The sequence below is a fragment of the Myxine glutinosa genome, chromosome 1, assembly GCF_964187855.1.
Source record: "Myxine glutinosa chromosome 1, kmMyxGlut1.1, whole genome shotgun sequence".
Classification (NCBI taxonomy): domain Eukaryota; kingdom Metazoa; phylum Chordata; class Myxini; order Myxiniformes; family Myxinidae; genus Myxine; species Myxine glutinosa.
In genome coordinates, this window is record NC_136261.1 from 225,008,580 (window position 1) to 225,035,887 (window position 27,308).

General features: G+C 42.9%; 2 protein-coding genes across 10 annotated transcripts in view; both read right to left on the reverse strand.

Moving 5' to 3' along the window:
- Positions 1–550: 550 nt before the first annotated feature.
- The window catches only part of LOC137418392 (fatty acid CoA ligase Acsl3), a 95,482-nt gene continuing 68,724 nt past the window's right edge, over positions 551–27,308 (reverse strand). For all 9 annotated transcript variants that reach the window (XM_068104452.2, XM_068104458.2, XM_078784355.1 and 6 more), the window contains 10 exons: positions 25,868–26,018; positions 25,617–25,740; positions 23,173–23,244; positions 22,844–22,983; positions 22,544–22,716; positions 19,466–19,540; positions 8,275–8,466; positions 2,281–2,395; positions 1,822–1,979; positions 551–1,717 (listed from right to left, as the gene is read on the reverse strand). In XM_068104452.2, coding sequence (XP_067960553.1) covers positions 1,560–1,717; positions 1,822–1,979; positions 2,281–2,395; positions 8,275–8,466; positions 19,466–19,540; positions 22,544–22,716; positions 22,844–22,983; positions 23,173–23,244; positions 25,617–25,740; positions 25,868–26,018 — 1,358 coding nt within the window. In that variant the 3' untranslated portion in view covers positions 551–1,559. The remainder of the gene's footprint in view (positions 1,718–1,821; positions 1,980–2,280; positions 2,396–8,274; positions 8,467–19,465; positions 19,541–22,543; positions 22,717–22,843; positions 22,984–23,172; positions 23,245–25,616; positions 25,741–25,867; positions 26,019–27,308) is intronic.
- On the reverse strand, positions 12,076–13,693 carry LOC144893620 (uncharacterized). Its single transcript, XM_078784388.1, has 2 exons — positions 13,274–13,693; positions 12,076–13,135 (listed from the first exon to the last, which is right to left on the reverse strand). The coding sequence occupies exons 1-2, from the start codon at positions 13,640–13,642 to the stop codon at positions 12,287–12,289; spliced, it is 1,218 nt and encodes a 405-aa protein (XP_078640514.1). The 5' UTR covers positions 13,643–13,693; the 3' UTR covers positions 12,076–12,286.

The window sequence follows — 27,308 nt, forward strand, 5'->3', positions numbered from 1 at the left end:
GTGTGTCCGTTTTTTTTGGGGGGGAATTGTTGTTTGCTCTTACACGAGCCTCGATCTTGTATACAAAAAAATAATAATAAAAAAGGAACAAATTTCGATTCTACACAATTAGCAGTGAAAGTTTATTTTTTGTTCTTAAATAATAAAAAAGAAATGTCAAAATTAATTGTAGAGAAATAAAGTAAACAATGTTGTGTTAAAGGTTCATCAAGTATTCAAGGTCAAATGAGAACTACAGGTCAAACCATACAATGTGAAGTCCCCTTGGTACTGCAGTGTCTGTACATCGTGCTCACTTACCCTGAACACAAGGAAGTATTATTTCGGTTGATTGAGTGGGTCCAGTAAAGCACATTTTCACCACAACAAGCAGTGCACAAACGATATGGTTGTTGTAATGAGACCATGAGTACTACCAACTTCAATTTAACGTCACTCTCCAAAAACTCCGGTCACGCTTTAATTAATCATAAGGAAGTATGTAGATGAATATTATGGAGACTGTACATGCAGAATATCGGATAAGTTAGCATGAATATGAAGAGGTCAATCAACATAGATGAATTATTTATTGTGAAATAAAGTTCACAGGCAGTCACACAGTTCATGCTTCTGAGCACAAGAACACACAAAGGTAGCTACAGCATGACAGTCATGGGAAACCATCATCGCGATTTTTCCACAGGTACCTCCTTGGGAGAGGTGGCTTCACAACTCCACAAGCTCGACTCAACCGATGCAGAAAATATATGCTAAAAGTCCAAATATGCTGGCTTGAGATATCACCTTCAAAACAAATGTCCACAACTAATTCAATATGCAATCCAAGTGATGCTCGATCAATTATTGGATGTAGACCGAACTACTCGAATAAAGTTAAGTAGCTGTGAACACATTTGAAATGAGGATCCCCCACTCAATTCAATGCACAAGGCTCGTTTGCATGTACGATAGACGCGAAGACAGCAAAGTAGCCTACACAACATTACTGTACAAGATTTCAATGCATTGCTAAATTCAAGGCTCAACCCCATCCACATCTCACCTGCAAATGGTGGGGCGGGGAAGGAGGGCGGGTAGGGAGGAGAGCATATTTTGTAACATTAAGGAATCAGGATTCTGGGCCACACAAACCGTCAAGGGAAGCTACATAGGCCGAACGTGCAAACATTATCAAAATGTTTTAACAAGTAACGGTCCTCACAAACAGACCATCTCTGGCTTCCTCAACCACAATTTTCAGTCATTACATTCTCACCTAAATGTGCCAATAGACCAATGGTGTTCTGTCCAGCTGTGCCAAACCCAAAACAATTATCCACTAATTCAAGGCTGAATTATTACTCACACTCCCTATCCAATTATTATTGACCACAGACCATGTTAAAAAAAAAAAACCATCTGCAAGTCCAAAATATCCATTAAACACACAACTGGCTTTTCATGGAGTGTTTGAAGCACCAACAAGCCAAATGGACTAAACCTAAAGGATTATTCCATCCCAAATCAAGGTCCAACTGCTCTTCAGCTGTTTGGCCTCAATGCCCCCTTCAAATGCACTACTTGCAGCCATACATGCGCTCTATGTCAGAGTAATAGAACCGCTGGAGCTCTTTGCGCTTGAGCTTAAAGGCATCGGTGACAAGGCCAGTCTCCGGCGTCCAGTCACTTGGGCTGAGTCTCACCTTGAGAGGCGTTTCAAAACGTTCAAGTTTGGCTTGGGATACAAAATCGGGTGGGAGAGGATACAATGAAAATTAAAGCAAACAAACTAAACGGCAAACAATGCAAGAGGAAAGAACACAAAAGCCTGAAATGTACCTTTGCTAGAAGAATTTTCAATCTCCCTCAGGACCTTCATTTCCAGTGCTGGGTGACAGCAAATCTGTTCCCAGGAACCATTGACACCCAATTGTATGGCTACCTCCTTAAGGAGCTTCTGGTTGGGAACGACGAAGCATATGACGTACGACTGATCACTGCCAGAAAATGAAAAAAGTGGCACAACACGATACACTGATTGAGGTTATTGTATTTGACATACATGGTTCTTCCTGCAAAGTGACATACCGCATTTTTATGTCCAAAACATGTCCAATCTACAATCAATCAAGACCCAAAGGTTCAACTTGAATGAAATAATGTTTACGATTTGAAATTGCATCCTCAATCAATATTTTCAATGAATGCAAACTGTTCACAAGATCAATGACCATATAAACAACAGTGAACAGTATTAGTGTTCCAATCTGGACCATTCTTGGTAGACACAAGTAGTACCTGCTGGCATAGGCACAGATGTTGTCAATCAGGGGGCAATTCTTCAGTGCAGACTCTACTTTACCCAAAGAAACGTACTCGCCAGCCTGAAGCTTCACCAGATCCTTCTTGCGATCTGGAACACCCGTTTGGAACACCCGTTTCACAGTTAGACCAGAAATTTTATCAAATTGTCATCTGGTTGGATATTACTACAAACATATTGAATGTATGAAAGACAATTGAAAAACAAGACCAACAGTCCAACAGCGGCGTAGATCCCACCCAGTGCAGGTTGCTTGTAAAATATTAGAAACCACAAACACACGTTTGGCTTTTTAAACCATCGCTAATGCTGCTTATAACATTAAACAAAGAAATTTTGAGGAATCCAGACATCCATGAGGTAAGTTTTACTTACAGAACTGAGCAAAGATCTACTGTAATCTATATACCCCACAAGGGTTGGAGGTGTGCTCATTTACCAAACAGCTAGCTAGCGCTTGCCAAGCCAGCCGTTCGTTAAGGGTTTTGAATGGAGCACTCGCTCGAATGCGTAAACCACTTGGCGATCTCTCCACAAGAAACTTGGTAAATGAGCACACACCTAATGTTCTTGAGACCCGATCATAGAGAGACTAATCTATATACCCCAAAGAGGAATGACCTTTCCTGCCGCTCTCGAAGTGAGCGAGTGTTTACGCCGTAATGACATCATATACGCAATGACGTAGCATGTTGGCCAGACACAAAACTTCCGCTACTTTAATATATATAAGACTAGCCGAATGCACCCGGTGTTGCCCCGGTTCTTTTTAAATTAATTTACTACTATAATTCAGCTTTTACTCGCGGCTGTAGAAGATGGATTACTATAATTCAACTCAGCTTTTAATTGCGAAATGGGCCCAGCCCGGCCGAGGCAGCCTCACCAACTAGCCTATAACCTTCCCAGGGCCCATCCCGACATTTTTGGTTCTTTTTGAATAAATTTACGACTATAATTCAGCTTTTATTCACGGCCGTAGAAGATTGACTACTATAATTCAGCTTTTACTCATGGCCGTAGAAGATTGACTACTATAATTCAGCTCAGCTTTTAATTGCGAAATGGGCCCAGCCCGGCCAAGGCGGCCTCGACCGGCCTCGCCACCCAGCCTAAAACCTTCCCGGGGCCCGTCCTGACATTTTTTGTTGCAGAGGTTTCCTCCTATCTTTCACCGTTCAGGAGATTAGCGCGTGGAGACAAACAAACAAACAAACAAACAAAAACTTTCTTTTATATGTATAGATATATATTTAACCTCCAGTAACGTTGCAGTCACTACAAAGGGATTAGTGTTACGATTAGATTTACTATGATAATGTTACGTTATTATTACGAAAATTATATTATTAAAAAACTAGAGGTTCCAGGGAACCTGAACTCAACTGGTCTATATCAATATTGTTAGAATATGCATAATAGAACCGCAAACTATATAGTTTATATGTGCTAAAAAGATATGACAAAAATTGATTTTTCAATATGGCCGCCCTGCCGCACCCATTTTTGAGCGTGCAATGCCCAAATGCAATCCCAAACTAGTTTATGTCTTAAAGATGCTGCATAACAAGTTTCATCAAATTTAATCAATATTTGTGACTTTTAGAGCGTAGACGTCGAATTGTTTACAGACAACAGACAGACAGACAGACGGCGGACGACGGACACTGGGTGTCGACAAAAACTCAGCTCAACATAGTCCAGTTGAGTGAACAACCGAGGTGAATTCCTTACTTCCGCAGTTACACCGCTTCAATCCAATAACTTTCCATTCACGACATTGGGATTAAAGTGTTGTGGTTATATTTAGTGTAATATTATTATTACTACGAAAACGATACAAATGAAACGATACCATTGTATGAAGAAACCTGGGCTCAATTTGTCCGAAGTGGAAGGTGAGTCATAACGCCTAAGGCCTATACGTACCGTATAGTTGGAATGTTGGAAGAGACGTAACGCCGAAGCTTTCAATATTTCATGGTCATTTTAACAATTGGTTTGTTTGTGTTTCACACTAAATGAAAAACGTAACGGTAGAGCATGGCGATTGTGATATGTTCGGCATTAACGGCATATAAATCAAAATGGCGGTGCGTGGAGAAAGTCAGCCGCAACACCGCCGTCATGACATCAGACGTAATCACATCACCCTGTCATGTGACCAGATTCTCAGCTCCGATTGGTATACGTTTGAGGGGACATACATACATACATACATACATACAGATGGACAAACACTGTTCTAGATAGACGGCACTGTCCGATGGGCTACGCCGTAAAAAAAATGAAGGGGGAAGCAAAGGGAGGGGTATGGGAGGAAATGGAAAGGAAGGTAGAGATAGAATAAATAACTTTATGATAGTTATTGTTACCTCCGCCGATGGAGGTTGCATCCGTTTCTGTGTTTGTCTGTCTGCGTCCGTTTCTGTGTTTCTCTCTGTCTGCGTCCGTTTCTGTGTTTCTCTCTGTCTGCGTCCGTTTCTGTGTTTCTCTCTGTCTGCGTCCGTTTCTGTGTTTCTGTCTGTCTGCGTCCGTTTCTGTGTTTGTCTGTCTGTGCCCGGCCGCCTCTTTCCGCCCGGCCGCCTCTTTCTGTCTGACAGTCTGTCTGACAGTCTGTCTGACCAACCGTCTGACCGACCGTCTGACCGACCGTCTGATCGTTTGTTTGACTGTTTCTGTCTGTGAACAGGATATCTCAAAGTTGTGGACAGATTCAGATGAAATTCGGTGGAGATGTTGGGAATGTGACAAGGACGAAATGATTCGATTTTGGTGAGCATCCGGATGTGGATCTAAAAAAATTTTTTAAAGTGATTCTGCACCATTGAGACTATATATAGGAAGATATCTGAAAAAGTTATGGATGGATTTGGACAAACTGGGCAGTTTGCTAGGCTGCGCCTGATGAAATAGGTTAAGATCAGTACATCGTGAGGGAACATCTCCAGCTAGGTTGACATCACCCCCAGGTAAACATTGTCAGATGGAGGACCCTGAGAGATTTGGTCGTGCGATTGGCGTTCGTGACCTATTAGCAATCCACCTGACTGCGGAGTTATCCGGGACAAGTGGCCAGTGGCCTCAGGACCGGTAGTCGGGAAAAGCCCGAGAAGTCCCCTCGTGGTAAAGCCTGACCCCCACGTCTGTAACAGGATTTATATTTATATAAAATAAACATGTATAAACCACACTCGGATATAAACCGCAGCTGCAAAATTAGATTTGGTGGGGCATAAATACGTTAGTGGCACATCATCCATGTAGCCAATCGTTGAATGGGGGAAACGCCTAATCTGTGAGGATTTTATTCACGTAATCACGAAAGATTGTCATTTTATCTTTCCGATCTTGAGGCAGTTTCTGACACAGTTGTTCTCGTTTGAATGGTGAGCTTATGACATCACATGAAAGGGTAACACCACAGTGAAGCAAAGACGTTCTCCATTTTATGATCTTTAGCAAGATCCATGGCCTTCATTCTTATCTGTATGGTGGACACGTCACGTCGGAGAGATTTAAGCCACACAAGGTCTTGTCTGATGGATGGATGTCGGCAATTTCTTCCGGCGAGCCAATGACTGGAGACATGCTTGCTGAACCCACAATTGAAAAATTATGCTTACATCCACATTGAATTCTCGACAAGCTGCTCGATTTCCTTTTCATTTTGCAACTCCTATTACCTTCAGCTTGAAACCGACTGCAAACGTGCATTGCGTTTTCTGAGGGTTCTGCGTGTTTGGAACATCCATCTCAGACATCCGTATGGAACATCCATAAGCTGTGGGAGCGGATGTTTTTAAAATTTTGAACTTGGTTTTGGTCCCAATAAAACATTTCCCAAAGTTCTGTTTCGGACAAAACCATCCACACCGAATCAAATGAAAGGTTATAATATAAAAATTCAGGACTTCAGTCCTCTCACACCGGCACGTGACCTGATAGGACCATTTTATCAGTGAGGCATTGTCAAACTAGAACACTCTTCGACATCACGACGTCGACTGATATGCCTCCGCCCACATTATTACATCATTATAATACTTGTACGAAGTTTGATTTAAATCCATTCAGCTGTTCTCAAGTTATCACATTTTTACCTGACATGACCTTTGACCTTTGACCTCGGAACCCCAAAATCGAATCAGTTAATCTTTACATCATTATACATATCTGTACCAAGTTTGAATTAGATCCCTTTAGCCGTTCTCAAGTTATCGCGGTAACGAAAAACTATCATGGAAGGATGGACGGAAAGATAACGCCTCCGTCGACTTTGTCGGCGGAGGCATAAAAAACAAACTTGAGCGCTTGTAGCACACAAATAAAGAGAACCATATCAAATTACAATCGGATATACTCATTGGATTGTCATGGAAATGTTTTGTTAGCAACGACTCCATTATAGCATAATGGTAGAAGAGAACCGGAACACGTTAACATGACCAGGCGAAGTACAAGCCGCACTCATGTATTAACCACACTGGTTGGTTTTGACTCCAACATTCATGAATAAATCGCAAAATTACGGTTCCACGATAGTAAGTAGGTGTTTTGAACAAACACCAAGCTATCATAGCTTTAATCGATCAAGCAAAGCATATTTGACCAAGATTAAATTTGGAATGTAGTCAGCTGGTTCCATTTCTACTGAAACAGTTACGCTATTGATGCAGATTCCTCTGTAGGTTAGGACAGGGGGTTAAAATTTGACCTGGGTATTTGCACACAGAAATCTACACCGAAATACAGTGCCATGTGATCTTTGTGATCAAACGGACAGTACCTACACCTAAAAGCACCGAGGTCAAATGAATATGCTACCTGTGTCATGTCAGCCCAACAGCTTCAACACTAACAGCAACACGAGTCGATAAAGTAGGCGTCTGTTTCTGTTTGTCCTCATTATTTGTCCACATCTCAGCACTAGAGGAAAAAGGTGGGGGAGTAGAAAGGACGTGGTAAATGATGACAGGTTCCACAGTGCGCAGTGCTGCACAATGCCCGAACCAATGACTGGGATTGCCCTTTCCTTCGAGTCCATTTGTGCACCGCCCTCCAGTTTTAATTGTATAATTGACTCGTGTTTATCCTTCACCTTGGGGTTTCGAGACAGCTGTTCATCCCAACCTCAGGGCATCGCCATCCATTCTAATGATTTATTCTACCACAAAATACACCATTCCCAAGCACTCCCTTTTTCCAGGTTATTGTGATTTTCGCCCCTCTCTCCCTCGCCTCTTTTCATTTGTTAGTTAACCCTTTGAGTACGGGATTTTTTTTGGGATAAAAATACCCCGGTACGGGATTCATTTGGCATTTTGGTACGGGAATGCAACCACGTACTGACGATCTATTTATAGGTATAGTCGATGACGTGTAATAACGTCATCCTACACGAAACTTTTTCGTGGGTTGCGGCACTGGACGTCATCCGTACTCAAAGGGTTAATGGTTAGTTTGTTCCTTTTCTGTCTTATCCCTGTTAACCCCTTCCTCTTCCTCTTCCTCTTCCTCTTCTTGCTACATTTCAGCTAGTTTACCCCATGTGTTTACCCACCTTCCACTCCCCTTGATCTCACTCTCAAGCCTACTCTGCTTTTGGTGTTTTCTCCTTTCCAATTTGCCTAGTTATTCCACGAGCCTCAATCATGTATACGGTCCACAGGATCACTCGGTCTTGGATGCTGTAGGGGGATTCCCCAAATCAGCATGGGTCTGAACTACAACCCCCAGATGACCACAGTCAGCCCACTTGGGAAAGGGGGGGGGGGGGGTGTGGAGGGGTAGAGGGGGGAGGGGAGAGGATTTTTACCTCTTGCTAGACTTTGTGGAATGCAAACTCAGAGCCAAGCTATGCCACCTGTTGCACCATGCCAATCACAGCTCAGAAGTTGCACGAATGCAACAATATGTACAAAAAAAAGAAAGAAAGAAGCACATCAGAATCGAATACGGAAGCATACCAATGAGTTTGAGGCAGCCAGTTGGAAGCATCTCTCCGATATCTCCTGTGCAGAACCAGCGCTGACCATGAGCATCTAGAAAGAAGCTGGCATCCGTAAGAGCGTCATTATTGAAGTATCCGAGAGCAACGTTGGGACCACCAATAAGTACTTCTCCGCGAGGGTTGGGCTTATCGTTCACAGTGTAGCCACCTGCATGGAGAGACGAAAAACACAGTCATATAATAAAACAGCAAAGAACAACCCCTGCAGTGCATGAAAAGTCTACTTAACTTCTTCATTTTAAATTTTTTTTTTTTTCAATTGCTGCACTATTTTGTGAACAAATAAATCATACATTGCTTGGTGAATCGTTATATCTTAATGCAAGTTCAAATATCCATTACTCTCAACCTTCGTGGAGTGACATGTTGCAAACTAGAATGTGGAACAATAAAGCCAATGAAACCCCATTTCACTCCTAAGAAGTTGCAAATGTCCGCAATATCTCAAACAATTAAAATGTATTGCATACTACTCTTGAATGGAACCCAAACTTCAAATGGGGATCAAGCCTCACCCATCTGTCAAAAATGGTTGCCCTTATCAATTTCACAATTTCCCACTATCACATGACTTGGGGGGGGGGGAAAAAAGTTTGCTTCTTTTGGCTATCTACATCTTTTTGAAACGTCAGTTGAAAGTTTGAAAGCATCACTTTGAAGTTTTTGAAAGTGATGAATTGGGCTTTTCCAAGGTGTCAAGCCATGTCCTCATTTATATCTTCTGCCACCGAAGATGGACGTAGGTTACGTTTTCACTCCCGTTTGTTTGTCTGTCTGTCTGTGAGCAGGATATCTCAAAAAGTTTGGATGGATTAGGACAAAACTTTGTGAGCGAGTTTGTTCGGTGACAAGAACAAGCCGATTAGATTTTGATTCAGGTTCGGATCCAGATCTGGCCTATCAGTAGATACAAAACAAACTGTTCAGCCTGGCGAAGTTATGTGCTCTACCGAGTGCTGTTCTCTTTTAGTGACGTTTTAGATGGGAAGAACGAAATACTTTGGTGTCCAAATCTACATCATCCATTGTTTCAACATGAAAAATCCAAAAACTAGTAAATACATGACAATACTTTTGGCTTCCCATTAGCAGCATATGATTGTTAATATTCATATATGAGACATGATAGGGCAATGATCAAGAAATCATAAAATGTGTTTCCTTCAATACACAAGGTTTCTGATGAAGAAACCAAAGACATATTCAGTCTTTGAGCTGCATATATATATTAAAGGTAAGAAAAGCTTGAATAACAAAGGATCCCACCCAGTGCAGGTTGTATTGGTTTACACTCTCAAAATTTGTTAATCTGTATAGAGGGCAATCCAGTGTGTCAATCAGCTCGCATTTGGCTCCTTAAAAATCAGATTTTAAAAATACCTTTTCACACATAAAGTGCTGGATTTACTTGTCAGGCCAAAACAGGGCTTATTTATTTATTTCCATTGGCTTTTCTCCACCAATTAGGAGCAAACTTTCTTAAGTTACCCGGGTATTATGAATTGTAAGAAAGGTCATGATTTGTTCTGTGTGTGGACGTCAGTGGCCACAATCATGGCCCGATGCACTTTATGGGTTGATATGCACAGTCTTCCTTCTTTGTTGAATGAAAAAAAAAAAAGAAGAAAAAAAAATCGGGCAGAAATTTTTATTAACGTGGCTGGAGACTGGGTCCATTTAAGAAATATGTACGTTTGATGACTAATTATTATGATTTTTTGTCACTACATTATATGAAGCAGCTTGGAGCGTATCCTGCCAAAACGGAATTCAAATGAGGATCACTAACCAGGAAGTGTTCCGGCGGCTGAGTTTGCTTGTCGAGATGTTCACCAAATTGGTCAAAAAACAAAACAGGGTTGACTTACCAAGCATGAAGGAAACGTGATAATCCATTAAGCAATTTTGATTTGCATGCTGAAATTTAATATATGCACTGCAATCGACCAAATCCAGTTTCATAGTTTTTTTTTTTTTCCAAGTACTCATCTAGTTCTCTTAAAGAGAATTAAGGAATCATTCTGAAAGGCGTTGGCCCAATAATTATAAGACAGGCGTAATTACCCGATCAAATTCGTAGGTCTAATTAGTGTGCTGTCTTATCAGATTGCATCAACACACTAAGATACTGTTATGAATTTTGGGGTAGAGGGATATATAGATCAGGTAGATCTGTGTAGGTATCATGCTCCAATTATCCTGATAGGGAACCCCACATGTAATAAGTTTGTTTAGGCGGTTTGTTCGCATAAGTGTATATTTGTGGTCATACAAGGATGGCCTTGTGTTAAATAGAGTAGGGATTATGTTAATTCCCGTGTGTGTGAGACCTGGTGATCTATCCTTTGTCCCGTATGGCAACGTACTAGACACGTAGAGCAGGAAAGGCCCAATAGCACACACACTAATTAAACCCTCTCCCCTCCCCCCTCTACCCCTCCATCCCCCCCCCCACCCCCCCCTTCCCAAGTGGGCTGACTGTGGTCATCTGGGGGTTGTAGTTCAGACCCATGCTGATTTGGGGAATCCCCCCACAGCTGTAGAACAGGCAGGAAGCGCCCACGCATTGCTCAGGCAGGATGAAGCTCATGATTGGTCAAGGCAGGGGCAAGAAGCTGGCCACCGATTGGTGAAAGGAAGGCCGAGGAGGAAGCAGAGCGCCAATTGGCCAGGTACTACCGATGACGTCAGAGGCGAGCAAGAAGCGACGCGCGGATTGGTGGAGAGGACAGCTGACGTCACGAGACGGCCAATAAAAGAACTAGCTGGCCGGAATTTTACCTTCTCGTTTGGACCTCCTTCTCGTTTAGGATCACTTCGTGCCCGGACATCTTCCCTCTGCTGCCTCGTGATTCCTCTCCCTCGACCTCTTGCTCCTCTCGCCACCTTTGCCCTCGACCTCTTACTCCTCTCGCCCACCTCTGCCCTCGACCTCTTACTCCTCTCGCCCATCTCTGCCCTTGACCTCTTGCTCCTAGTGCCTGCGTACGAGTGCTGTAGCGTGAGACGGACCGTACAGCGAGGCCTGTTTTTGCACCAAGGTCGGGCGGTTTTCCCAACAACAAGAGCCGCGTCGGGACTGCGCGCTTGGGGCCTGACGATCCCTGACACACCTTCGCTGGTTGAGATAAGCCCCCACACACACACACGCACGGCCCGTTATTTTTAATATTCTCCCTTGTGTGTTTTTATATGTCTGGTGTGGGAGCGCTCCTCCATTTTAGAACATTTATTTAACCGGCGCGTTTCATTGTTCTCGGGTTCCGTTTAATAAACCTGTTATTTTTGTACATTTTAATTCCGTTCCCGCTTGAGTTAATTTCCCCAGGATTGAAGGCTGCCGTCGGGATCCGTGAGGTAAGTGAATTTCAGCATCCTCACCCTCCTCCACCTTACGCCCCCCCCCCTCCCTGCGTGCATGAACTCTGCCATATTTGAACTAAACGCCTTCGGAGTTAAAGCTTGCTAGTCTAGTAGGAAGACTAGGTCCCCCTGCACCCCCCGGAGATATACTTCTAATCAGTGTTTCTAGATTGGAAAAAATGTGTAGAAAATGACTAGCTATGGCCCCAAGCTGAAAAAATGTCCCACATACCATTTTTATGCAAATTACTGCTGCCATTATCAAAAAAACGATTTTTGACATATCTCAGCCAATATTGCAGATAATTGAAAAATGAAGGTGTCTAGACCCATGTTTTGAAGGGCATAGATCATGATAGAACTATTCATAACATGATTACATGTGTCTGTGGTATACTAGTATGCTAATTAGTGCTTTATTTACAAAATAATCACAGTTTTACGAAATAATAGACTCATATTAAGGTCCGTCTACACAGACGTTAACACAAAGTTTTATTTTTCTAAATATTACAACTGTCAAAATAGTCCTAGCACTCAATGTGACCACTCTTCTCTTGCTTGTTTTAGATAAACATCATTAGCATTAGTGATTCTACACTGAGTCAGTCATCATCATTTTCATCGAAATCGTCAGAGTCAAACTCTTCTTCTCCTTCCTCTTCCTCCTCCTCTTCGTGCTCTCCTGTGTTCAGAAGATCCACCAGTGAGGTTGGTAGGATGGGACCACTGGACCACATTGGTTTCAACAGTCCTTCATCAGTCCTTATCCATCCTTGCTCCTCATAAGGTTTTGGCTTTTCGATGATAGGTTGATCGGCTCTTTTGTACAATGCTACGCGGTGGTTCACACGCTGGATGTGCGGCTTCAGGGCAGACTGGCATGGAGGAAGGCGAGCCAGATCAACCTTGGACTTGGATGTGAGGGTCTTGTCCTCTCCCACCATTTTTCGTAGCAGCTTGGCACGGACAATGTCCACTGATGACTCGCGACTCTGGCCGTACATCACACAGGTGAATTTTTCTAACTGCCTCTCCACCTCAGGGTTGGCATCCCAGTTGTCACCCAGTTCACCGAATGCCCTGTGAAACCTGGGATTCTTCTCCAGCTTTTTCAAGGGCCCGACTTTTCCCTTCCCTTTGAAGGCACTGGTGCAGTCTTCTCCGCTGAACACATAGTACCCCAGGAGAGTGGCACAGTAGTCCTCTCCCAGGGATTCTGCCAGCTCAGAGACGTTGACAAGTTGGCGATGCTTCCCTGACCCTGTATCCAGGTACACCGTCAGCTTGATGTTGTGGGCATGGTGGAGCAGGATCAGGAGGATGTCTGTGTCCGGTGTTCTGACTACAGCGTTCTTGTATCCGATGGTAGCAGCATGATGGAGGTACAGAACCACCCTGGTATCAGTCTCTTCCTGGTTGCTGTAGATCGTGGGGAGTTCACGTACCTCGACCTGAAACACAAAAAGGCACCGCATTTCAATCACCAGTCACTGCCAGTTTCAGATCTAGACAAACATCACAGGTAATCACCTTTTTTTCAGGAAAAATTACAAATTGAATCGCCATTCACGAAGGGCTTTCAATTTTACCTTGCCATTCGTTGAGGCAAGTTGGTGGGCCTTCCCCTCCACGATCAGCACAGCCATCTCTGTTCTCTCCAGCCTGGTAGCTGCCTCTTGTCCACTCCACACTTTCAGAAGAAGCTGGCACATCTGCTTTTTGTTGTCGTCATTTGCAAGGAACATTTTGAAGTCATATGGCTTCCTGGTTGCTGGTCCAGCCAGAATGATCTTCTCTGAGCTGCCCCGCCTCAGCCTTTCCTGCGCTTTGATTGACTCAGGATGGTAACTGTCAGTGGAGAACAGAAAGTGCTGCTTGGCCACCATCTGATCAAGCACCTGCAAGCATATCTCACCACATGTTGGGGGAAGGTTGGCAAGGGTATGCAGCAGCGCCATTCCATCCTGGATGAACAGGGCATCCTTGGGGTATTGCAGATCTTGTGGTGTGGTGTCCTCTAAAAGGTAGTGCAGAATGGAGGCTTTGTTGGTTTTGCAGAAGAACCCATCTGGTGTCCCATGTATGTAATCAAGAACCCATCTGTTTGCTTCGGAACAGGTGCCTTACAGTCACACAGAGGAGAATGTGCTTTGGTAACTTCCATTTTCCATCTGACACTGCACGGCACAGATCTTGTCCAATGGAGAAGACCAGACGCTTCACCTTTTCTGTCTCGATGCCCTCCTTGCCAGTCATTAGCACGCTGAGAAAGCGGACAAGGTCTGGTGGTAGGATGTCTTCAGGATTGAGCTCCATGTCTTCAGCTGTTGGTGGCCATGGTTGGTCTTTACACTCTCTGAAAGCCTGTAGAATACCCTGGCGAAGTTGGAGGGCAACATTTTGGTTCTTGTTTGTGCTTCCGAGTGTGAATGCTCGTGCGAGAGCATTGGAAACTGTTATGTTTGAGCTGTGCACAAGCCAGAAAGAAATGACATCACATTTGTCATGATCAACCTTCGTGAAGTGGATATGCTCCTTGATTGGGTCATTCTGTAGGCGTTTCAGTAGTTTCTCTGACCGATAATTTGAGTTCTCATATCCATTCAGTTTCAGTTCCTCGACATAGAGCAAGCGCAAGGAAGAAAGCTGTAGAACTTTATTCTGCTGGATGACCTGGGTTTGAATGTGTTCCAGTACTGAGTTGAATGCCTTTTCATGGGCGGCTGACATGCAAGCCTGCTCCTTTGGTGCTTCGGCTCTGTGAATCGCACGCTCATAGTTGTAGAATGCTGTGCGGAAAGCTTTAAAACATGACGGATGGTGTTTGGCCTCACATGCAAAGAGGTCTTTGTTTTTCACCTTTCGATGGAGTCGATAGAGACCCATTTTCTCAGCCCGTGTTTCGATTTGCTCCCATGCATTTTCTTTGTTTTTAAAGGATGGGAAGGTTGTAGGCCTCTCAGTATTGCGATGAGCATCTTTGGTCTCAACTTTCTCACAAAATATACACTCTGGCGGGAAGATGGGTTCAGCAGAACCTCCTGGTTTACGAGGAGAGTGATGCCATGATGAGGTTGATGGCCCTGGTTCTGTATCATCTCCCAGACGATGAAAGTGGCGGACAAAGTGCTTATAACACTTGCTGTGATATCCTACTCTTTCTAGGTCATCAGGAAGAGTTGCCGGGATCTGATCACATACTGATTGCATACGACATGGGGAGTCATGCGGTTGGTTGAGACGTCTATCCCGGATCTTTTGAAGCAGTTGCAGTTTTTCTGAAGCAGATCCTTTAATTTTACGGAGGGGCGTGAAATCCCCATGATCAGACATGGATGGTACATGAAGGATGCATGTAGGAGGAGAGCTTTGGGCTGCAGGTTCTACACTCCGTTTTCTTTTGGGCATGCTTGCTGTCGATGTCTACCATCACTGTTAAATGACAAATAAGAAATCACGAATGATGTTAAAAGTGCCTGTGAAAGGAGGCTCTGAGTTTTCAGTGAGGTAACAGAGGTTCTGAGTCATGTTCTACACTAGGGTACTTTTTAGCTGACTAAACCATGTTTAGTGGCATCAAAAGTGCTAATAGCTAAAACATCTAAATTCTTCCACACTAACGTTAGCTATCTAGGCCAATGAAACATTGTGCTAAGTTACTGTAGCTAGCTCAGCTGTCGTGCCTCTTTCTGGTTCAATTCATATACAGAAGTCAACAGATATGTCTCATGTTTGGCATTAACAAAAGTTTAAGTTACACCGACATTAGGAACATACTGTACATAGATGAGGCTAGCTTTAACGTTAGCTAACATGGTGCTAGCTGGCTCAGCTGTTATTCTGCCTGTTTATGATTTCATGCAGAAACTGAAGTCAAGAGTGTGAGTAACATTATAGTTAGCATCTTACCTGGCTAGATTGGAGGATGAATACCAAGAACAACACACAGATGGAATGGAAGACTGAACTTTCAACTGAGGTATTCAATAACATCAACGTTACCAATTGATACGAGCGCGCGACATTACCAATTGATACGAGCGCGCGAGCGCGCATGTTACATGGATGGAAATGTAAAATGGCAGCTATAGCAGCACTAATTTGGATCTCTAGTCTGTCATTTCTGCACTGTGATTGGATAACATAAAAAAATATGTTTGGGAGTTAACAGCAGGAGTTGGTAGATTTTACGTGGGCTGGGTGAGAAACCTTTAAATAAGCAAGTGAAAATCTCTCGCAATACAAAGTCAATGGTGGGAAGAAAAGTTGAGTGGTACCAATGTTACTGCCAATGTCCCGCCCCTATGCAAGACTCAGGAGCATCTTGTTGACATTTAACCTTGAAAATACCTGGGTTTAGACCCCTTATGTACCATGTTAAGTTATCTGCAGTATTAACGTATCCTTATCATTTGTAAAACTGATTATTTTGTAATTACAGCATTAATATGCATACTAGTATACCATAGACACATGTAATCATGTTATGAATAGTTCTATCATGATCTATGCCCTTCAAAACATGGGTCTAGACACCTTCATTTTTCAATTATCTGCAATATTGGCTGAGATATGTCAAAAATCGTTTTTTTGATAATGGCAGCAGTAATTTGCATAAAAATGGTATGTGGGACATTTTTTCAGCTTGGGGCCATAGCTAGTCATTTTCTACACATTTTTTCCAATCTAGAAACACTGATTAGAAGTATATCTCCGGGGGTGCAGGGGGACCTAGTCTTCCTACTAGACTATGCTCGGCTAATCTGTTTCCTGGTAAAGATTTTAATCGCTAGGAACACGACAATATTATACAATAATGATCTTGGCCTCCCCAACATGTTACAATGATAAAAATTGTCAGGTGAATTTACTTAAGGGTGTAGTACTGGTGAAAAATTGAGAAAACTACATAGGTACCTTTGAGAGGCCTTTACACAAAAACAAAGTCAAGTTAATATCTAATTTTCAGTTTTTCTTGAAAGATATAATCTTGGCTTTAACTCAGACCAGTTTCAACGCTTCTTTGTCATATTACATGCATATAATTTGCATAAATTAGACCGTCAATGAAAAACAAGGAAAAACAAAGAACACATTTCTACTTCTATCTTCTATGTCACCTATCATTCTTTTCACACAAAACTTGGTACATGTATTATACATGTGTTACTCTACTACCTGATGAGAGGATTTTGTGAAATTATGTCAAATGTTCACTAATTAGCTAATTATGCCAATTACCAGATACAACTTGGTTGTCATTCAATAAATCCACAATGGCTACTCCTATAAACAAAACCCTTCATCATTTTAAAGGAAGTGATATTCTGAATATCCTGTCCAAATTTCAGCCCAAAAGAATGATGCAAATTAAAGTTATAACAAATTTCATGCAAAATATTATATTGAATTGAATTAAAATTTGAATTTTTCAATAATTAGGGGTGAGCGCCATGAGTGCTATGACCTCTAATAGAATGATTCTTGTTTATAAGACTATAAGGAAACTGTTCAGCTAAAAAAAAAAAATCAAAAAAAAAAAATCACCTGTTCACCAGTACTACACCCGTAAGCTATCCTTAAAACACAGAATCTCTCAAAGGGTAAAGAGGATTATATGATGCAGGGAGGATAAAATAAATAATCTTGGTTCAGGCCTGGGTGAGCCAAATGACAAGTCCTCGGCCAGATTGAGAATGAGTATGGGAGAAGCAGGCTGTCTTCTCCCACACACAACGTGGCGGGTCTCTGGCTAGCCCGGACATATTCTGTGTTGGTGGGTCCCCAGACTCCCGGGACTAGCTCCTCCCTCTACCCAGGAGTGGGAGTGGGGAGGAGGCGGGTGCTCCAAAGAACATGGCGGCTCAGGTAAGGAATTCTAGTGGGGGATGACGGCTCCTCACTCTCCTGTTCCTCAGCTCGGACTTGACGGATATCCACCTTAGAAGGTCCTGGCTCTCAAATAATCTTTCTCCTCAGAGCCTTGGTTCAAAACAGACCCTCACGTGACATCAACCAGCAAGCCCATTCGTTGACCGACTTGAGTACATCATTGATTGGTCCGATTCAAAAGAGAACCACAAGTACTCACCTTGAGGACCTTTGTTTGCGAGGCCATTGAGAATAAAGGAAAAACGTTACGAGTTGGCACTGCTGGTAAAACACCTCAATTGACAACCTTTCTGTTGCTGAAACATGATTGTAATTTTCATGTACCTAATTACACTAATTACACTAATTAAACCATTTTCATTACAGTTTGTACGACATCGATACTTCATCCTCTCAAAGTTCATAGTTTATTCTACGGACGTGTGTGTTTGGATTTGTGCACCTTTATTATTGACAAAACAATGATCTCTCAAAAACGATCGGATAAATAAAAAAATATCCCAATTTCTTTGGATAAATTGCCGTTTCAATTAGAATTCTTTCAATAAAGCATGAGCAACCAAAGTATTCTGATTTGGAAACTAGGTTTTGTTATCTTGGAGTTCCCCTGGTTTCATAGCCTTTAAATGGGTCGTCTACTAGTCGAGGAGATGAGAGTTCATGGACATGGCAAAAAGGTGCCATTTTTTTGACATCGGCAGCCACCTTTGAGGGCCCCCATAGAGGATCATTGAGTGGTCATCTCCTGGAGCCTCCAGGAGTGGGAGTGCGGAGTGGAAGTACACAGGTACACACGATGCCAATCGAAGCCTCACAGCCATATGGACCTTTGAGGGCCCATAGAGGATCATTGGGTGGTCATCTCCTGGAGAACTTCTTTTTTTTTTGACGCAAGAGTTCACCATAACCAAGTCTTCCTACGTTGGTGCGGTGACCTGCCCAGAATTGTACTCCTCAGCCAATAGAATCAACTCGGCAGCCCCATACGCCCCACTGCGTGAAAGAATGGGTATTATTTAGTAGTATAAAACCTGCCAAAAATGACGGGTTGAAACAGTTTTTGACGGTACAGCCGCGTTAGGATGCCGAGGTCTGAAGCCTGGGCTGAGTGTCAGCTTATGCTTACATCTTTATTCGACATCCTACAGACGTAAATGAACACTTGATTTACTCTGCGTGCATTGCACATCACGTGCAGCAAATTTCACCTTCCTGCACCGGGTATTTATTGCGATTAAAAAAAAAACCGCTTCTGGACACACACCTTGGGGCTCGGTTTGCAAGCCACCATCGACAATTCCAATGTAAGAGACATAATTACTCTTCTTTTGGGTCTTCGGAGTCCTCGGGGTCTTTTGTGTCCTCTGGGTCATTTGAGTCTTTTGGTTCATCTGGATCTTTGGGGTCCTCAGGTCTTTGGGATATTTTGCGTCTTCAGAGTCCTTCAGGTCCTCGGGGTTATTTGGGTCTTTTGGATCCTTGGGGTATTTTGGGTCTTTCTGTCTTTTATCCAGTGGACACGTAGTCATGTTCAAAGATTGCCCATTAAAACCTCACTCAAATCCCTCCTAAAGTGCAACTCAAAGCCTTCAAAACCTACCCTTATAAAGGGGGACAGACACACACACATACGCAGACGCACAAACACATCGTGTGTTATATGGTAGATGTAGGTGTCTATCACCTCTAAAAGGTTCAAGTGGCACCCCTTTCTCAGAATGAAATTCGTTTTTAAGCCACTTATTACAAATGTTTCTCACGGTCTGGAGTGGCTACAAACTTCATCATGGTGCAATAGGCATAGCCTGGATAAAAGTGGACCGTGCCTATACACCAGTTCACTGTTAGTCTGGTTAACTGTACAGAAAGCAGTACGAACAAATACAAACCATCCATCCAGTTACGCAGTGATATCTCGCTGCACGGCAGTGGTGCTCCGACATGTCCCGTGGAAAAATCCAGAGCTGGAAGGGAGGGTGGGGGGAAAGGTGGTCACCAACAGGTCTTTACATGTTAATTAACTAAAGGTAAACAAGACTGGGTTTTGTCAAAACCCATATTACAAGTAAGTTATAAAAGTTAAGGGATTACCAGAAACAATAGAAAAGGCTTTAGGAAATGTCTGCACAAGAGCAGAAGCGGTCTTTCGTTTATTTTTCGAAATGTACATGCGGACACAAGGATGAATAACTGAGTGCAAACCGACATGACAATTTCCACTGCAACACTTGAGCATTGTTCGCGACAGCTTTCCTCCGTTTCCTCTGTTCAGTATTTCTACAGCTCTCTGTAACGGTCCACAGTGCCTCTTTGTTTTAAATCTTCTATTATTCCTGTCTCAAAGAAATCGAAGGTGACAACGTTGCACGATTATAGACCTGTGGCTCTCACTTCAGTGGTTATGAAGGTATTTAAGCGTTTGCTTCTCAGGCACCTTAAGTCTATCACCACCTGTAGGCTTGATCCTCTTCAGTTTGCCTATCGGGAAAATCATTCAGTTGATGATGCTGTTGCCTCAGTTCTTCATTTTGTTCTTCAGCATCTTGAAATTTCAAATTGTTATGCTCATATTCTTTTTATTTATTTTAGTTCTGCTTTTAATACCATTGTCCCTCAAACTATTTCATAAAATCCAGTTCCTTGACTTTCCTCCCTCAATTTGCTTTTGGATTTTCTCCTTAACCGATCACAAACAGTAAAATGAAACAATAAGTTGTCCAAGACTATTGTCTTGAAAACTGGTGCTCCACAAGGGTGCGTGCTTCACAAGGGAGGCAGGATAGGAGCAAGCATTTATATAGGGTGGGAATGAATCGGCCATGGAGGTGCCAGAGGGAGGGTGAGGGGTCAGGAAGTGTGTGGGGTGGGAATAACTCATTTTGAGGGGAAGAGTCAGGGTTCAGGGGTTAAAAGTCAAGGGAATGGGAAAAGGTGCAAACAATAGGGAAACAAACAACAAAAGGAGGGTTTTAGATAAATAAACGAAAGCAACTTTAAAAGTGATACAAATCAAAATAATGATAACAATAAAAACCAGTTATAATAAGAAAGGAAAGATGAAAAGGAGGAAGAAAAATGGGAGGGGGAAAAAAAGAGAAAAAGGGGAAAAATGGGAGAGGAAAAGAAGGAGAGAAGATGGATAAAATGAAACAAAAGGGGGAAGTAAACACCCGAGAGAGGAAATAGATTTAAAAGTTGTAAGACAGGAGGTCTGGTGAATAAAAAGTGTTTGTTAATCCCACATGCTCATCCGAAGGCTTTGCTCATTATGCTTGCAAGTGTCCGTGGTGTTAAACTGGAGACAGATACCAGAAACTGCCATGTGGCTGAATGAGTGTCTGCCGTCTGGCTGGATTGAAGTGTGTGTGTGGAGCAAGGGGCTTGGAGAGGTCTTTGCTGTTGGTTCGTACATCACGCAAGAGTTCAGGAAGGTGACCACCCAGTTTCACATATGTAGATATTCTTGTCGAGTGTACGTCGTTTCATCGATCATATTCGCAAAGGTGCAGTCGAAACTTTGGTCTTTGTCTTTCCCTCGGGGTCCCCCTGTACTGTCTTTGTCTTTCCCTCGAGGTCCCCATGTGCTGTCTTTGTCTTTCCCTCGCGGTCCCCATGTGCTGTCTTTGTCTTTCCCTCGCGGTCCCCATGTGCTGTCTTTGTCTTTCCCTCATGGTCCCCCTGTGCTGTCTTTCCCTCGCGGTCCCCATGTGCTGTCTTTGTCTTTCCCTCATGGTCCCCCTGTACTGTCTTTCCGTCGCGGTTGTCAGCTCTTTCACGAGCCTCGATTCAGTATAGAAAAATAGGGAAGGGAAGGGGGGGGGGGGGGGGGGGGAAACAAAAAACGCTCCGTGACTTGAATACTCCTTTTGGGACATGAAATCAAAGTGTTTGTCTTGATGAAGGGGCAGGTGTTACAGCGACAAATGGAACACAAACATTCCTCGCTATACACCAGTTCATAAAAACTGGTGGGTTGGAACAGTTTATATGACGGTGCAGCCACGTGAGCATGCCAAAGTATGAAGCCTGGGCCTAGTGTCAGGTGTGCTTATATCTTATTTATAAAGGTAGATGCGTTATTCTTTAGAAAGGAAAGAAGGTTAATCAAAGGGTCAGAGGGTAGTTGATGGTGCTATAACCAGAATATTCTGCAAATTTCTGTCTTGCTTGAAAATTATGAAGAGATTGTGAGAGTATGGGGCGGATAGGGTATTTTGAGGATCATTCTGTAAAAGCTTGAAGCTCCTTACAATGGATGATGTTCTTGACTTGAAGGTTGATCGGAAGGTAGGTTAATGTGAAAGAGTGAGAGAGATCCTTTCTGTTTCTTATTTAGATATTGATCCATATTCATCTATTTATTAGAGAATATTCCATGTGGCTGCAGTCTACACAAACGGCTCTTTTGAAAGTGCAGAAAATGATTTGGCAAATCACAGCCAATGGACGAGAACGCAAATGTGCTTCAGACCAGCCTCAATCTTTGCTGAGCTTCTCAGATATGTCTACAATCACCATCCTCCATAAAGGATTGATGTCAGACTCCATCAGTATTGAACTACAAGCCCAAAAGTATCGTATTTCTAATCAGGTAAACAAATCTTACTTTATTTCATTTAATTGTGTTCAATTCCTTGTTTCTACATCCATAATCATAAGTTTCAGGGTTCCTGAAAGCAGAGTCAACTCAAGCCAAATTTGGTCATACAACAAAGTATAAAGCAAATAAATGAAAATAGGCATTCCTTTAATTGCCATAATCTAGAGTAGAGAGACGAGTTCAAAAATAAATAAATAAATAAAAAAAGAACAGCAAAACGTGGACCTCTTCAAATTGATGGTATTCCAATTGGAAATAATGATCTACATTACATTGAGTCACACTGCCCGAACATTACATTGAATCGAGAGTCCAGGCGTTGTGCCAACGTCGTTGTCGGTGCAGGCTAACATGCGGCGATGTTTACCGTGAGCAATGGTTGCTGCAGCACAGGTTTCAGTCAGCCCATAGCCCTGTCCAACAGGACAGCAGAAGCAGATGTTCATGAAACGCTGCGTGGTTGCAGAAAGAGGAGCTGCTCCAGAAAACATCAAACGTACCCGACCACCTAACAAGGAGCGTAAGTGCCGAAACACCAGCCTAGGTCAGGATACAGAGAGAAATAAATTAGGCAGGAGGAAAAGTATGAGGCAGGGTACATGCAAATAAACAAGCACATCATCATACAGAAAGGAAGAGGAAGGGTAAATAAAGAAATGCAAATCACCTATCACAAAGTGGTGTGCCAAATCCACGTTCAAATTGGCCCAGCTTGTACTGATATGCAAGCAGAAATAATGCACGACGGAACAGGTTCAAATCTCGAACCTTCGCCATGACACCTTTGTAGATTCGCTCCATTATTTCCTACACACATCCATAAGCATTTTAATGTTTGCACGTGACCTTGCTTACTCGAAATAATGATCGGTGATCGAAATGATCGAAATAATGAAATAAACGATCGAAAAAATAATGAACCGTTCGAGAATGAAAGACAAGGCTAATAACCTTAGGTACAAATTAATTGCAATTCATCGGGATTGTATGACTTACAGGTACAGCCGCCATCAATGTTGGCTTCAAGACAGTCACATCACCTTGGCTACCCCTCTTGATCCGAGTGGACTGCGAAACAAAACAAATTTCATGAGGAATTGGGCAAAGCAATTACCGGTATCCCCCCTTTTTTTTTTTCCACTCCACTTACAAAGTCAATTTTTGTTATTCAATAATTATATTCAAGATAACATAAATTCCATTCTTGTGTCATGTAAGAGTTTCAGTCTTCGGTATGTTTTCCTACAGAGGGGGAATGAAGTCATGTAGTCTCAAACGTGTATAAAATAAATAGCCCTGAGTGGGCTCATGGTAATCTCTTGAGGTTGTAGTTCAGACCTCTGCTCATTTGGGGGCATACACCCTGGGAGCACCCCTGATACAAAATCTAAATATCTAAGATGGAGCGATGCTGAGGAGCATCACGTAAAATGGCTGTATCAGGTTTCAGAGCAATATCTAAGATGGAGCGATGCTGAGGAGCATCACGTAAAATGGCTGTATCAGGTTTCAGAGCAATCAGAGCCCCCATGATCTGAAAAAAAAAAAATCGAAACCTGAGTGATTGTGCAGGCCAGAGTAGAAGGGCTGTATCAGGTTTCAGAGCAATCGGTTGATAAATAATGGACAAGTAAGGATCCAAAGATTCAGGGGGTTACCGCACCCCACCTCCCCCCAATGGGATCCCCCATCTATCTATAATTCCAGCAATCTCTGTGTGTATGTTTGTATGTTTGTATGTTTGTATGTTTGTATGTATGTTTGTCTGTGACCGCTGTTTCTCGACAACTACCGGTCCGATATACTTGAAACTTGCCAGGTATATTGCTGGGGACCCGAGGATGTGCCTTTTCAAGGTTTTAAATTAATCGCAGAAGTAGTTACCGAGCTATGTCCAAAAAACGATTCAACCAATCAGAGAGCAGCGAGCTATCACGTGTGCCGAACGTGGCGAACAGACTCTGCCTCGGATGGCACATTTGAGAGCGTATTCATTTATTTCCCGTCGGCAAACTATGTTGGCGCTATGTTGGCGTTAAACTATGTTTTAAAACTAATTAAAACTAATTTGCGATTCTTTCGCTTTGCGATGCGATTTGCGATTGCGTTAAACTCGCTCGGGCGTTAAACTATGTTTTAAAACTAATTAAAACTAATTTGCGATTCATTCGCTTTCCTGCGCATTTGTGCACGCGATGGCGATTTCTTTACCAAACTCCGCAAGCGCCAAGCCGTTAGCTTTGGACCAAACCATTTCATGTAAATAGAGGGGGGGGATTGTCACCGTACTCGCAAGCCGTTCGCTTTGGACCAAACCATTTCATGTAAATAGAGGGGGGGGATTGTCACCGTACTCGCAAGCCGTTCGCTTTGGACCAAACCATTTCATGTAAATAGAGGGGGGGGATTGTCACCGTACTCGCAAGCAGTTCGCTTTGGACCAAACCATTGCATGTAAATAGAGGGGGGGGATATACTTTTAGATATATATATAGTACGGGCATGCCCTAGTAATTCGAAATCAAAAGAGTGAGTAGGCATCTTAAGTTTGGGAGCAAATCCCTCATGAGCCCCCAGGATCCGAAATCTAAAAATCGAAGCCCGACCGATTGTGTGGGCTACTTACTGTCTTGTATTCATGTGTCAAGTTTCAGAACAACCGCCAGGTTTCAATTGTGTCGAAACTTCGTGCCAATTAGACCAATGGTTGCAGAGAAAGCGAATTTTAAAGGGAATAAATCCACAAGGGAGAATCAGTCAAACGAGGATTTATTTAAATTCCTTCCCTCCCTCCCCCATCCACTCCACCTATGGGAATGATGTGGGAAAGGAAAGACATACTAAGGAATCAAAGAAAAACAAAGCAAGAATAAGAAAAAGGGGTGATGCTAGAGTAGGAGGGGAGTGGGAGGGGTGTAGGAAATAAAGCACAAGCACAACACCATACATACAAGTACATGTTCCACCTGCCTACTCTGCCTCGTCATTAAGCTCTCTCTCCAATTTTTCCTCCAAGTACTTGTCCAACTCCCTTAAATCAGAAATCTTTCAACAATACATGACACTCCAAATGACGCATTAATAATTAATTTTAAATTAATTCTAAATAAATTCCAATGCCCTGTCCAAAATTCCAGAGGCCTTTTGCCAATGCCCTGTATTTTTACAGTGATTCGGTTCTTCTGGACAGGAACTTTTAACGTGCCGTTGCTCGCGTGAAATCCACGATTCAAATCTTCTTATAAACATAATTTTCAGCAGTTAGATGAAAGAGTGGCAATTTCAAGATGGTTAAGCATCATGTTTGTGTTCTTAAATACAAATTGGACTCACGAAAATATAGGAATAATGAGAAATTTCCACGGATGACAGATGTCGCGTTTGCACCATTTCCTGTTCGTACAATCACGCACGCGCACACGCACACACTCACAACGTACCTGGTCCGTAAGTGTTTGTGCCGAGGAGTAACCAATGCGGCAACCACGGCTGAGCACGAACATCTCGGCACACAACTCAAGGACATGCGCCAAGGGCAGATACCCAATGTAAGTGTCCTCAGGTCTAACACACACATGGTGACCATTAAATAATAAATCTCAGCTGTTTTATTTATTTAAAAATAAACTTCACATGTAGCACTCACAAGATCATTGCATGCAAACAACAAGAAAAGAATAGCATTGCTTACCCAACATCTGAGATTCTAAAGTGCATGCCAGATATTGCTGCCACGAGATTGCCATGTGTGATTCGTACTCCCTTCGGGACCCCAGTAGAACCACTTGTGTACATTATCACAGCCAGGTCAGATGGTGCAGGAGACTTGGCTGTTTGACTTCCTGTGTATACACAGACAATTGCATAAGAACTCATGACAATTTATACAAAAAACTTTTCCTCAAAAACAATTCTCCAAAATGCAATCAGTCATGCAAATGTCAACAAAACAGTTATTCTTCAACACGTAAAATGATAGAGACAAGACCATGCCTTAATCCGAGGTCACAAACCCAAGGTTTTCCACGAGAGCTCCATCTCTCGGCTAATGAGAAGCCTATGTCACTGGATGAGCTAACTTACAATTCTATAAAAAATGCTAACCAAGTAAAAGCCACAGCATAGTTATGACTCTTAAAAAAATTCACAGAATTTGCAGAACCGTCACAATATTATGAAAAGGACCAATGTAAAGTGATTCTCCTTGATGTCAAAAATGGCTTTTGCATATATAAGGAATCAGCTCCCATTACAGTGTGGAATATTTAGAGTTTGACGGGAATGTCCTTTGACAGCATAATGGCAGGGACCCACTCCCAAACTACAAGTCCTCGACCTTCCCCTCCCAACCCGAAGGCTTCAGTCGCGCTCCTGCCATACACACTCCAAGGCTTCAAACCTACCCAACACAACTCCTCAACTCCCCAACCCATCAATGACAGAAACTACTCCCTGGGTCTGATCATGTTCACCTTTCACGCCTCCGCTGTGTACACCACCCACAACTCTTACACTGAAAACAGACTTGACAACACCACTGACGACACCTGCAACCACTGCCAAGCCATTCCACACACAATAAAACATATCATGAAAGACTGCGTTGTCCTGGCTTCATGGAGGCAAGAGCACAACATCTTCGATGTGAGGGATCTCTGGGTCGCTCCTGTGAAATTGATCGGCTATCGCCGTGCCACTGGTCTGTTCAACCAGAACTGACTGGGGCAACAACAACACAACCTCCCCACCACAAAAAGTCCTCAACCCTTCACCCCCAAAATGTAAACGTCCCCCTCCCAACTCTGACCATCTTTACTCTCCCTACTCCTTCCGAACCCTAACCTCCTGTCCTCCCTTTACCTCATAAAAGCAAAAGTGCATTCTTACATCAATCAAATTCTTACATAAAAGAGATAGACAGACAGACAATACAAAATTGCATTACACAAAGGCATTCTTACGACACATACAGATACACACAAAGACAGACACACAGATAGACAGACAGATGCACAGACACATAGGTAGATGGATATATCAACACACACACACACACGTACACACACACACACACGTACACACACGTACACACACACACACACACACACACACACACACACACACACACACAC